The 11987-nt window shown below is 70.4% G+C and overlaps 3 protein-coding genes across 3 annotated transcripts; 1 reads left to right on the top strand and 2 right to left on the bottom strand.

Annotated features, from left to right (window-relative positions):
• The first annotated feature begins 721 nt into the window (after positions 1-721).
• On the top strand, positions 722-5216 carry PGAP3 (post-GPI attachment to proteins phospholipase 3). Its single transcript, XM_086478117.1, has 8 exons — positions 722-920; positions 1830-1927; positions 2023-2175; positions 3092-3154; positions 3345-3406; positions 3899-4035; positions 4140-4344; positions 5117-5216. Exons 1-8 carry the CDS (start codon positions 722-724, stop codon positions 5178-5180), a joined length of 981 nt encoding a protein of 326 aa, XP_086334243.1. The 3' UTR covers positions 5181-5216.
• A 980-nt stretch (positions 5217-6196) lies between these two features.
• On the bottom strand, positions 6197-8272 carry PNMT (phenylethanolamine N-methyltransferase). Its single transcript, XM_086478119.1, has 3 exons — positions 8119-8272; positions 7690-7897; positions 6197-6632 (listed from the first exon to the last, which is right to left on the bottom strand). Exons 1-3 carry the CDS (start codon positions 8270-8272, stop codon positions 6197-6199), a joined length of 798 nt encoding a protein of 265 aa, XP_086334245.1.
• A 1758-nt stretch (positions 8273-10030) lies between these two features.
• Positions 10031-11121, bottom strand: TCAP (titin-cap). The gene is made up of 2 exons (XM_086478122.1): positions 10973-11121; positions 10031-10286 (listed from the first exon to the last, which is right to left on the bottom strand). Exons 1-2 carry the CDS (start codon positions 11119-11121, stop codon positions 10031-10033), a joined length of 405 nt encoding a protein of 134 aa, XP_086334248.1.
• Positions 11122-11987: the final 866 nt, after the last annotated feature.

The raw sequence follows: 11987 nt of genomic DNA, 5'->3' as shown, positions 1-11987 counted from the left end.
TGATGGGGACCCCACACACGCCAAATGGGGCGTCGCTGCTGGGGGGCTGGGACAGGATCCCCCCATGGGGCTGTTTTTCCCTGCCATGTCCCATGCTTCCATACGGGCCACCATGGCCACCTGCAGGCCCCGAGGGAGAAGCTGGCACCTGGGTGGGCTGCAGAAAGGCCCCCCCCAGTGCCAGGGGACTGAGACCCCCCCCCCGTCTACCCAAGGCTGACGGCCCCACAGGGACAGGAGCAGGGACCCAAGCCAGGATGGCGGCCGCTCCGAGGGAAGGCACAGCAGGGCTGGGGGCGGCACGTCGTCCCCCCCGGTCTCCAGCCATTGGCACCCTACGGGGGGGGGCGGCCGCCTCGGGGTCCTCGCCCCACGGCCCCCACGCGGGGTCCCGCATGGCCGGGGCCTGCACGGCCCACCCCGAGGTGGAGGCAGACCAGGCCGCGCTGCTCCCGGGCCCTGGCCTGGCCCCGAGCCCCGCAGACCCCCGGGGTCCCCGCACACCCCCCCCGGGGCCCGGCAGCCCCCCCCGGGACACGCCGTGCTCGGGTGGGGGGATATATCCCATGAGCCTCTGCGGCGGGGGGATATATCCCATGAGCCTCCCGCCCTGGAGGACTGTATCCCATCATCCCCGCGCTCCGCGGAGGCGCTATATCCCATGGTGCCCCGCGCCGCCTCCATTTCCGGGATAGGCCGGAAGTGGCCGGGCCGGGCGGCGATGGCGGCCGGCGGCGCGGCGCGGACCGCGCTGCTGCTGCTGCTGGGGGCAGCGGCGGCGCCAGGCCCGGCCCAGGCCTCGCAGGGGGACCGGGAGCCGCTGTACCGCGAGTGCCTGGGCCGCTGCGAGCGGCAGAACTGCTCGGGGGCGGCGCTGCGGCACTTCCGCGCCCGCCAGCCGCTCTACATGGGCCTGACAGGTACCGCCCCTCCCCTCCGCGCCCATTGGCTGCCGGGCCGGGCCGCGCCCCCTACGGCGGGAAGGCCACGCCCCTTTAGGAGACCGCGCCCTTTTGGAGGCTCCGCCCCTCCCAGAGGCCCCGCCTCCCCACCGGGTGGCTGAGCGGGCGGGGCCGGGGTGTGGGGCCGGACTGGGAGGCACTGGGCCGGACTGGGAGCACTGGGCTGTCCTAAGGCCTGGCTGGAGGCTGCTGGGCTGGACCGGGGCTGGGCTGGGAGGCAGCACTGGGCTAGACTGGGAGCACTGGGGCCAGCTGCAGCCAGGCTTGGGGGGTGCTGGGTTGTACTGGGAGGCACTGGGCCATGCTGGGGGTCGCTGGGCTATTCTGGTCTGTACTGGAGGGTCGCTGGGCCATTCTGGTTCTGTACTGGGGATCACTGGGCCGTTCTGGGGCTGGGCTGGGGGGGGCACTGGGGCTGTATTGGTGGGCACTGGGCCATGCTGGTGGCTATTGTGGCATTCTGGGCTCATGGCGGGAGGTGTCGGGCTCTGTAGTGGGTACTGGGCTCTGCTGGGCCATACTAGGGGTCACCGGGCCATACTGGGGGCCACTGGGCTTTGCTGGGGGAGGTGCTGACCTCTGTCAGCCCCTTTTGGGAGCCACTGGACCATTTGGGCGGACACCGGGCCATACTGGGGGTTGCTGGGAGCCAAAGGCCTGGGTGCCCTCCCAGCGCAGCGGCGGCTCCCTCACCCACGCTGGGTGGTCCTGGCACTCCCAGCGCCCCGTCGTAGTCTGACCGTGCTGATGGTCCATACTGGGAGGGACTGGGGGTGGGGGCGATAACGACTTAGTAGCCAGGCCAGGGGCTGCACTAGCCCCCCCTCCCCACCCCTCCTTGCCACCCCCTCCTCTCCCCGGCCGCAGGCTGGACCTGCCGCGACGACTGCAAGTACGAGTGCATGTGGCTGACGGTGCGGCTCTACCTGCAGGGCGGGCACAGGGTGCCCCAGTTCCACGGCAAGGTGAGCACTGGGAGGCTGGGCGGGCGGGGCGGGGGGGGGGGGGGGTCCTAGGGGTCCCCCCTCTGCCCCCCTGACGCCGCCGCCCTCCCTCGCAGTGGCCCTTCTCGCGGTTCCTCTTCTTCCAGGAGCCGGCCTCCGCCTTCGCCTCCTTCCTCAACGGCCTGGCCAGCTTCGTCATGCTGCTGCGCTACAAAGCCGCCGTCCCCCCGGCCTCCCCCATGTACCCCACCTGCGTCGCCTTCGCCTGGGTGAGCTGGGACCCCCCCCCCACCCCCTCCCACAGGCCCCCCACCCCTTCCCCTCCCCGGGGAAGGGCTGGGCTGAGCCCCACGTCCTCCCTGCTCTGGCTGGGAGGGGAGGGGTGTGTTTGGCAGCCCCCGTTGTCCTCCCCGCAGGGTGACAAGGGGGGGGGGGGGGCACGGCCTGTGCTGATCCCAGGACCCCCCCACACCCACCCCTTCCTCTCCCCGGGGAAGGGCTGGGCTGCGCCCCACGTCCTCCCTGCTCTGGCTGCAGGGGGGGGGTGTGTTTGGCAGCCCCCGTTGTCCTCCCCGCAGGGTGACAAGAGGGGGGGGCACGGCCTGTGCTGGCAGAGCGGCCCCGGGGTGGCAACAAGGGGGGGGCACAGCCTGTGCTGGCCCCAGGACCCCCCCCACACCCACCCCTTCCCCTCCCCGGGGAAGGGCTGGGCTGCGCCCCACGTCCTCCCTGCTCTGGCTGGGGGGGGGGGGTGTGTTTGGCAGCCCCCGTTGTCCTCCCCGCAGGGAGACAAGGCGGGGGGGGGGGGGGGGCACAGCCTGTGCTGACACTGGGGCGGCACCTCAGGGGTTGGGGGGCCACAGCCTGTGCTGGCAGAGCGGCCCCGGGGTGGCAACAATGGGGGGGGGGGGGGCACGGCCTGTGCTGGCCCCGGGGTGGCATCTCGGGGGGGCTTTGCCACAGGGGGCTGAGCAGCACCCTCCCCCCCCCCCCCCCCCCCAGCTCCCGCTGCTGCCGCCGGCTCCTCCACGGCCAGTTTTCCGAGGCTGCCGAGGGGGGACGTGTCCCCACGGGGGGGGGGGGGGGGGGCTGGCAGGCAGTGGGGGTCGCTCAGCCTCTCGGGGGGGCTCCCCACTCCCCCCCCCCCCCCCCCCCCAACTCTGGGTTTCCCTCGCCCTCCCCCAGGTCTCCTTAAACGCCTGGTTCTGGTCCACCGTTTTCCACACGAGGGACACGGCTGTGACGGAGGTGAGTGGCCCCCTCGGAGCCGGCGTCACCGCGGGTTTGTCACCCGCCGTCCCCCCAAACCTGTGCCGGGGGTCCTGTCGTTCAGCCCTGCTCGGGGAGGGGGAGGGGGGGGGATGTGGGGGCTGGGGGCTGGAGCCCCTGGGCCCCTCCTCGAGCTGCCGGTGTGACTCACCCAGCCCCCATCCCGCAGAAACTGGACTATTTCTGCGCTTCGGCCGTCATCCTGCACTCCGTGTACCTGTGCTGCGTCAGGTGAGCCCCGCCAGCGCCGGGGGGGGGCACTGGGGACACTGGTAGGGGCAGGGAGTGACCCCTTCCTCCTCCTCCTCCTCTCCCCTGGCAGGGGTCACTGAGCCATGGGGCAGGGCACTGGGGATACTGGGGAGACTGGCAGGGGCAGTGAGTGACGCCTTTCTCCTCCTCCTCCTCCTCCTTTCCCCTAGAGGGGGTCACTGAGCTGTGGGGCAGGGCACTCGGGATACTGGGGACACTGGTAGGGGCAGTGAGTGACCCCTCCCTCCTCCTCCTCCTCCTCCTCTCCCTTGGGAGGGGGTCACCGAGCCGTAGGGCGGGGCACTGGGGATACTGGGGACACTGGTAGGGGCAGTAAGTGACCCCTCCCTCCTCCTCCTCCTCCTCCTCTCCCTCAGGAGGGGGTCACCGAGCCGTGGGGCGGGGTACTGGGGATACTGGGGACACTGGTAGGGGCAGTAAGTGACCCCTTCCTCCTCCTCCCCCCGCTAGGACGCTGGGGCTGCAGCGGCCAGCCTTAATCAGCATCTTCAGGGCCTTCCTCCTCCTCTTCCTCGCCTGCCACATCTCCTACCTGACCCTCGTCCGCTTCGACTACGGCTACAACATGGCCGCGAACGCGGTGATCGGTGAGGCTGGGACCGGGCGGGGCTGGAGCGGGGGGTTTGGGGGGGGGGGATGTGCCTGCGGGTGGGTGCTCCGGTGTCCCTCCCGTGTGTCCCCCCCCCCCCAGGGCTCCTCAACCTGGCGTGGTGGCTGCGGTGGTGCCTGCGGAACCGCCCGCGCCTGCCCCACGTCTGGAAGTGCGCGGCCGTGGTGCTGCTGCTGCAGGCGCTGGCGCTGCTCGAGCTCCTCGACTTCCCCCCCATCTTCTGGGTGCTGGACGCCCACGCGCTCTGGCACATCGGCACCATCCCCCTCAACGTCCTCTTCTACAGGTCAGGACCCCCCACCCCCGCTTAAAATTAGGGGCGCTGCGCACCCCAGTCCTTCCCACAGGGTGCTGGGTGCCCCTCGCTTGAAACTGGGGTGCTGGGAGGATTCTGAGGTGCTGGGGACCCCACAGGGTACTGGGTGCCCCTTGAAATTGGGGTGCTAGGAGTCTGTGGGATGCTCGGTGCCCCCCTCTGTTTCCCATCGGGGCGCTGGGGGTCCCCTCTTGTGCCCATGGGATGCACAGTGCCACCCCCGCCCTTGAAATTGGGGTGCTGGGAGGACTCTGAGGTGCTGGGGACCCCACAGGGTACTGGGTGCCCCTCGAAATTGGGGTGCTAAGGGTCGTACCCCCACCCCACCCACCCCCCTCTTAAAATAGGGGTGCTGCACACCCCAGTCCTTCCCACAGGGTGCTGGGTGCCCCTCGAAATTGGGGTGCTAAGGGTCCGTGGGATGCTCGGTGCCCCCCTCTGTTTCCCATCGGGGCGCTGGGGGTCCCCTCTCGTGCCCATGGGATGCACAGTGCCACCCCTCTTCTTGAAATTGGGGTGCTGGGGGGCGGGGACGTGGTGCCTTCTTGCCCGTGGGGCGCTGGAGGCGACGCTGCTGCTGCTCCCCGGGGGTCTGGCTGCGCTCGATGTGGGGTTTGGGGCTCCCCTGTCTCCCCACGCAGCACTGACAGCCCCAGGGGGCCTGGAAGCAAGCCCCCCCCCCACCACCACCCCCCAAACACTGCCCCCCCCTGCAGCCCCCCCCCCTTCTCCCTCTCCGCAGTTTCCTGGTGGACGACAGCCTCTACCTCCTGAAGGCCAACTCCGACCTCTTCAAAGCGGACTAGAGCTGCCCGGGGAGGGGCGGGGGGAGCGCAGCCCTTCCCCCCCCCCCACCCCCCACCCCCGGGGTCCTGCCCTGCTCTGTGCCAAGTGACCCCCCCCCCCCCCTCCTCGCCCATGGGCTCTTTTCCCCTGGTTGCCTTCGGAGGTTTGCTTTTCTCTCCACGACCCCCCCCCCCCGCCCCTCCTCCCTTGGGGTGCAGGGGGGGGGCTGGGCACCCCCACTGCTGCTTGCACGGGGGCCAAGGGCAGCTGAGCCCCCCCCCCCCAGCCGCGGGTGTTGAGGTGGGGGCCCTCCCTGCGGCAGCCGGGGGGGGGAAATGGCTGCTGGAGGGGGGGGGACACGACGGACGACACATGGGGGGCTGGGGGGGGGGGGGGCCTTGCTCAGACCTGCTGGCTGGCATTTGGGGGGGGCTGGGGGGGGGGAGGCATGTGTGTGTGATATGTGGGGCTGGAGTGGTGCCTTGGGGCTGGGGGGTACCCCCTGTGCCAGGGGGGGCTGTGCCCGCCTCCCCCCGGGGGGGATGCTGCCCCCTCCCCCCTTGCCTGGGTGTATTGTGGGATGTGAATAAAGCTGAGTTCAACCTGGGCCTGGCTCTCGCCCCCCCCCCCCCATGGGCACCCTGTGCCCCCCGCCCAGCCCCCACTGTCCCCCCACCCCCCAATGTCACCCCACCCTCCCCATTCCCCTTCCCCTCACCCCCGCTGCACCCCATTTCCCACCCTGCTCTCACCCCAAACCCCCCCCATGTGCCTCAGATCCCCCCTCCCCTGCACCCCCACCCCCATCCTCACCCTGCCCTGAGCCCCCTCTGTCCGTGTGTCCGTCCTCCCGTCCCAGGGACCCCCCCTGTAAGGCAGCGCCAGGCTGGGCCGTGCAGCTCAGGCTTTATTGGGAGCAGCGGGGGCTGGAGCAAAGGGGGGTGTCAGGGGCAGCAGGGGCACCAAATTCAGCTTTTGGGGTGATGGCGGCAGGTTCCCCACCCTGCCATGGGGGGAGGGGGGGTGTTGGGGTCCCTCAGGCCTCCGCCGGCTTCTGCGCGTGGGCGAAGAAGACGCCGTCGACGTCGTCCACGCCGGTGCGGAGGGCGGGCGGCATGGCGTAGGCGCGGAAGTCGCGGAGGACGAATCCGGCGCCTTCCAGAGCCCCGCGGACGTCGTCCTCCGCCAGCGGCACCACGGGCAGCCGGGCGGCCCCCGCCAGGTAGAAAGACTCCCCCAAAGCCCCCAGCAGCACCGCGTGGCCCCCCGGGCGCAGCAGCGAGCCCACGTGGGCCAACGCCCGGGCGAAGGCGTCGAGGTCGGGGCTGACGGCTTCCAGGCAGAAGGCGGAGAGGAGCGCGTCGGCCAGCGGGCGCAGCGGGGCGCCCAGCGGGTCCGGCCGGTGCACGTCGATGGGCAGGATGCGCCGCAGGCGGCCCCGCAGCCGCCGCTCCTTCTCCTGCCAGGGCTCCCTGCGGGGACGGTGGGGGTCGGTGGGGCGGGGGGGGGGGGGGGATATTCCCCCCCGCCCCAGGGATCAGCCCGGCACACGCGGGGATGTGGGGATGGGGTCCTGCAGGGGAGCAAGGCAGCGTCTGCGGGGGTGGGATCCCGTAGGGATCAACGCGATGTCTGCAGGGATACGGGGCTGGGGTCGTGCAGGGATCAGACCGGCGTCTGCAGGGACGTGGGGATGGGATCCTGCAGGGATCAACCCGACAGCTACAGGGACAGGGGGCTGGGATCCTGCCAACCGCACAGCTGCAGGGACAGGGGCTGGGATCCTGCAGGGATCACCCCAACAGCTACAGGGACACGGAGCTGGGATCGTGCAGGGATCAGCCCAAAGTCTGCAGGGACACAGCAATGGGATCCTGCAGGGATCACCCCAACAGCTACAGGGACACTGGGCTGGGATCGTGCAGGGATCAGACCAGCGTCTGCAGGGACACGGGGACAGGATCTCATGAGCAGGTGAGGGCTGGGATCTTGCAAGGATCAACCCAACAGCTCCAGGGACATGGGGATGGGATCCTGCAGGGATCAATCCAACAGCTACAGGGACACAGGGCTGGGATCCTGCAAGGATCAACCCAACAGCTCCAGGGATACGGGGCTGGGATCTTGCAAGGGTCAGCCCAGCATCCACAGGGACAGGGGAAGAGGTTCCCAAAGGGATCAGCCCAGCACCCCACAGGGTCATGGGGGCAGGATCCCATGGGCATGTGCGGGCTGGGATCCTGCAGGGATTAGCTCAGCATCTGCAGCGATGTGGGGGCTGTGATCCCATAGGATTTAGGGACACGATCCCACAGGGACCAGCCCAGCATCTGCGGGAACGTGGGGGCTGGGATCCCATGGGATTTGGGGACGTCATCCTGCAGGGATGAGCCCAGGGTCATGGGGCTGTGATCCAGTGGGATCTGGGGACAAACTCCTGCAGGGACCAGCCCGGCACCACCCACCGGGAAGGGGTCACCCACCACCCCACCGTGTCCCGTCCCCCCTGCCCCCCTGCGCCGCCCCTACCCGCGTCCCTCGATCTTGCAGACGTGCTGGATGAAGGGGCTCCAGTCGAAGGTGCCGGGCTCCCCCCGCGCCCAGCGCCCCAGCTCCTCCCGGTTCACCGCCAGGTAGTCGGTGGCCACGATCTCCTCGAAGTGGTCGCAGGCGCTCAGCAGCTGGTAGATGGTGGGGCCGGAGCCCACGTCGATCAGCGTGTGCCCACGGATCTCACCTGACAGCAGGACATGATGGGGGGGGGGGGTCCCACACCGAGCTGGGCACCAGAGGGGAGATGGAGGGGGGGTAGGAGGGAGCTGAGGGAGCAGGGAGGAATGTGCAGGGTGGGTGCCGAGGTGCTCTCCCACCCGCTGCCTCAGTTTCCCCACCCTGCTGTGGGAAAGAAAGAGGGGCGGGTGGGTGTGTGTGGGGGGTGTGTTCCCCATCGCCCCTCACCGCTCGCGAAGGTCTCGGCCAGGCATCGCAGCTTCCAGGGCACCACGAACTCCTCCGAGGAGAAGTCGGCCCGGGGGGGCAGGTAGTTGTTCTGCAGGTAGGCGCGGGGGTCGAAGCGCTCGTAGCCCTCCCGGAGGGCGGCCAGGCTGCTCATGGCGAGGGGCTGCGGTGGCTGATGGTGTCCCCCCACCCCTCCGCCCCCAAACCCGCCTTATATCCCCAAGTGGGCTGGGGCGGGGAGGGGGGGAGGACGACGACACCGTGGTGAGCGATGGCCCTGCCCGGCGCGGAGGTGATGGCGACCATCCATCGTGGATAACCAGGTTAGCGCCAGCGCCCCAGGGCCGGGGGATGCGGCTGGGCGCCAGCGCTGCCGGATCCGGCCCTGCGCTGAGCGATAACGCTCTGCTGTCCTCCCTGAGCTGGGGGGGGGGGGGTGGGGGTGGCTGGGATCCAGGAATCCCGGCTTCAGTCCCTGTGTCCTGAAGCTTTTGCCCACCCAGGATGTGGCTGTCCTGGCTGCGACACCACCGTGTGCTGCCCCAGCACTAGGTCTGCTCGTGGGTGTCCTGTGGGATGGGAAGGGATTGGGATGCAGATGGAGATTGGGATGGGATGGGGCTTGGGATGGGATGGGGCTTGGGATGAGATGAGGACTGGGATGGGATGAGGTTTAGGATGGGATGGGATGAGGACTGGGATGCGAATGGAGACTGGGATGGGATGAAGACTGGGATGGGATGAGAATTAGGATGGGTATGGGATGAGGATTGGGATGGGATGAGGACTGGGATGCAAATGGAGACTGGGATGGGATGAGGATTAGGATGGGGATGGGATGAGGATTGGGATGGGATGAGGATTAGGATGGGATGGGACCCATCTGAGCTCTCCCTGATGCCTCCATCACCAGTGAGCTGAGGGTGCTGGATCTCAGCCCAGCCCCTGGCAGGAGCTGGCACCACCAACCCTGCCAGCTCCCAGTATTCCCAGCACCCCAGGGGAGGATAGGACCCAGGAGAAGGAGCCCAAATCCTGTCTGTGCTGGAGCTGTAGGTGGACAAAGGTGGCGGGGACAGGCGGCTCATGGGGAGGGAGGGGACAGGATGGGGCTGGGATGGGGACAGGGACTGGCGGTGGCCCAGGGACAGCAGGATCCGGGCGGGAACAGCTAATCTGGGCTCTGGCGCTGGGGCCGTCCCAGACCCTGGCACCGGCTGGGCCGGCAATGGGGGGGGGGGGCAGTTATGTAAGGAGAAGGTCACCCCCCCCACACACACACCCCCCACCCCAAAACCTGAGCTCCCCACAGGACACTTGGGTCCCTCTGGCTGCAGACAAGGCGCTGTGCCTCAGTTTCCCACAGTCCCCAGCAGGGTCCCCCTCCCCACAGTCTCATGGGGGAGGGCTCGTACCTCCCCCCCCCCCCCCCCCTCGCTCCATCCCACCCCCCCCCGAAATGATGCCACCGCACCAGGCTGGGCATTTTATTGCCGTACCAAGCGCATCGTTTGTACAACCCCGCAGAGCGACCCGCCGCAGCCCCCCACCCCTCCACAGCCCCCCCACCCAGGGCCCCTTTTGGCCCCGAGCAGGGGGGAGTCCTCAGCGCTCCCCATCCTTGCACCCCTCCTTCTCTTTGCCAGGGAAACTGAGTCACGCCCGCGCCCGGTGCTGCCAGGAGCCCCCCGAACCGCAGGCACCCCGTTGTCCCCATCGGCCTCCTCGACGCCCGCTGCGGGGTGGGGTCCCAGGCGAGCGGGAGCCCACCCCCACCTGCCCCCCGCCTCCTGCGCTGCCTCTTCGGGGCGGCTGAGCGGATCCAAGCATCTGGGTCCCCCCAACATCAGCCTCCTGCCCCCCCCCCTCGACACCCACCCCCCTCCCCTCTTCGCCCCCCCCCCCGTCACCCTCAGCCCCGCTGGGCCTCGTGGGAGAGGGAGCGGGAGAGGGTGCGGGGGACGCCCGCCTTGGCACCGCGGAGGTCTGGGGGGGCGAAGAGGGGCAGGGGGAGGGTGCGGGCGTAGGGCAGGAGGTGCTGGGTCAGGGGCTGCCCCAGGAACCCGACCCGCAGCACCCCCCAGGGCGAGCGCTGCTCCAGCACCCTCGTCTCCCCGCGATGCTCCAGCGTCTCCCGGTGCTCCTTGTCCACCTCCCGCCGGCACCACCTGGGCACGGGACGCTCGTGGGGGGGGGGGGTGGTGTGGCAGTGGGGCCCCAGCACCCCACGGGGTCCCCTGGACACCCCCTCCCCATGTCCCACACCACCCCGTGGGGACCACCCACCCCTCTGGAGATCCCCATGTCGCCAACGTCACTCTGGAGACCCCCCCCCCCCCCCATGCCCTCACCCACCCCATGGGGACCCTTGGAGACCCTTCCAGACCTGCACAGCCCCACGGGGACCACCCCACCCCATGGGGGACCCTTGGAGACATCCCCACCCCCCACCCCCCCCCATCCCTCATGTCCCCAGGTGAATGTCCAGCCTCCCCCAGCCCCATGAAGACCCCCCCACGTCTCCCCACAGGAACCACCAAGACCCTCCCAGTCCCCCTTGGATACCCCTCCACCTCCCGGGAGCTCCCATGAAACCACAGGGACCCTCAAAGCCACCCCCATCCCCACCCCCACCGAGCCTTGGGGACCCAGAGACCTCTGCAGCCCCCCCCCCCCTACATCCCCCATGGTCCCATCAGGAGACCCTTGGAGCCCCCCTATAACCCCAAACCCTTACGGAAACCCCACAGCCCTTGGGGATCCTCAAGCGCCGAGCGCCCCGCTATGGCCCCAGCGCCCCAAAGGCCCCCCCCCCCCCCCCCCCCCCCCCCCGGGTGTCAGCGGTGCCCCTCACCCCTCCTCAGGCCTGGTGCTGAGCTCCAGGTCCAGCCACTCGGCGCTGAAGGTCTCCCGCCGCCCCACGTCCTCCTCCCGCACTCGGCAGCCCAGGCGGGCGCCCGACAGCAGCCCCCCGCTGCGCACCACGGCGCTGGGCACCAGCATCCTGCCCCTGCCCTGTGTGTGTGTGTGTGTGCCCCCCCCCGCCCCCCTGCCCCGCTTATATGGCCCCACCGAGGCTATTTTGGGACGTGTCGCTGGCACCGAGGGGACAGGAGGGTGCCAAGGGCCCCCGCAGGGCAAGCGGGGGGGGGGGGGGTGGCTGGTGGCACTAGGGACACGTGTGTCACCCCGTGTGCGTGTCCAGCCACGCTCGGCTCCATGTGCCCACCAGCTACTTGCCACCCCGCCGTGGCACAACCCCCCCCCCCCCCAGCCCTGGGTTGTGTCCCCTGTGAGGACGCGGGGCAGGACCCCCTGGCCCCGGCCCAGGGTACGTCTGGGCTTGCCCTGCCCGCCGCGGCGCTGGCACCGGCAACCGGCACCGGCACCCGCCAACCCGAGGGACCCTGGAGGTGTTAACGGCTCGGCCGGTGCCCGCTGCCAAGGCCGTGGCCACGCCACCCCGTGCCACCTGGCCCACGGTGGCCACGACGGGCCATTGGGTGCCCACCCAGCGACAGGCAGTGCCGGGGGAGCGGGCAGGGGGGGGTGCTGGCCACGGGCCGCCCCCCGCCCCCCCAGCCGGGCTATTTGTGGGGCCAACAGACGGGCGCTCGCCGGGTGCCAGCGGCCAGGGCTCACGTGGCCACCACTGCTGCCCGGGGGGCTCCAGCCCCTTCCAGTCGCTCCAGGGGGAACAACCTGGGGCCACGGGGGGGCTTTTGGGGAAAGCGGGGTGACCAGTGCAGCCGAGGAGCTGCTGGGGCCACCGTGGGTTGGGGGACAGTGGCAGCCACGGCCAAAGGAGCCTGGAGGACCCCTCCTTTGAGCGTGGGGGGGTGCAGAGCTGTGGCTACTGCCGGCCCAGC

Source organism: Leptosomus discolor, chromosome 25 (assembly GCF_034619465.1).
Source record: "Leptosomus discolor isolate bLepDis1 chromosome 25, bLepDis1.hap2, whole genome shotgun sequence".
NCBI lineage: Eukaryota > Metazoa > Chordata > Aves > Leptosomiformes > Leptosomidae > Leptosomus > Leptosomus discolor.
Note: the sequence above shows the minus strand (reverse complement) of the source record. Positions and strands in the feature narration are given on the sequence as shown.

What these genes read in the sequence shown, in the direction of transcription:
- PGAP3 (XM_086478117.1), top strand. Translation starts at nt 722, where the DNA reads ATGGCGGCCGGCGGCGCGGCGCGGACCGCGCTGCTGCTGCTGCTGGGG. An exon ending in CCTGCGTCGCCTTCGCCTGG is followed by an intron (nt 2,176 to 3,091) that starts GTGAGCTGGGAC and finishes GCCCTCCCCCAG; the next exon opens with GTCTCCTTAAACGCCTGGTT. An exon ending in GGGACACGGCTGTGACGGAG is followed by an intron (nt 3,155 to 3,344) that starts GTGAGTGGCCCC and finishes CCCATCCCGCAG; the next exon opens with AAACTGGACTATTTCTGCGC.
- PNMT (XM_086478119.1), bottom strand. Translation starts at nt 8,272, where the DNA reads ATGAGCAGCCTGGCCGCCCTCCGGGAGGGCTACGAGCGCTTCGACCCC. An exon ending in GGCCGAGACCTTCGCGAGCG is followed by an intron (nt 7,898 to 8,118) that starts GTGAGGGGCGAT and finishes TCCTGCTGTCAG; the next exon opens with GTGAGATCCGTGGGCACACG. An exon ending in TGCAAGATCGAGGGACGCGG is followed by an intron (nt 6,633 to 7,689) that starts GTAGGGGCGGCG and finishes CCGTCCCCGCAG; the next exon opens with GGAGCCCTGGCAGGAGAAGG.
- TCAP (XM_086478122.1), bottom strand. Translation starts at nt 11,121, where the DNA reads ATGCTGGTGCCCAGCGCCGTGGTGCGCAGCGGGGGGCTGCTGTCGGGC. An exon ending in AGCACCAGGCCTGAGGAGGG is followed by an intron (nt 10,287 to 10,972) that starts GTGAGGGGCACC and finishes TCCCGTGCCCAG; the next exon opens with GTGGTGCCGGCGGGAGGTGG.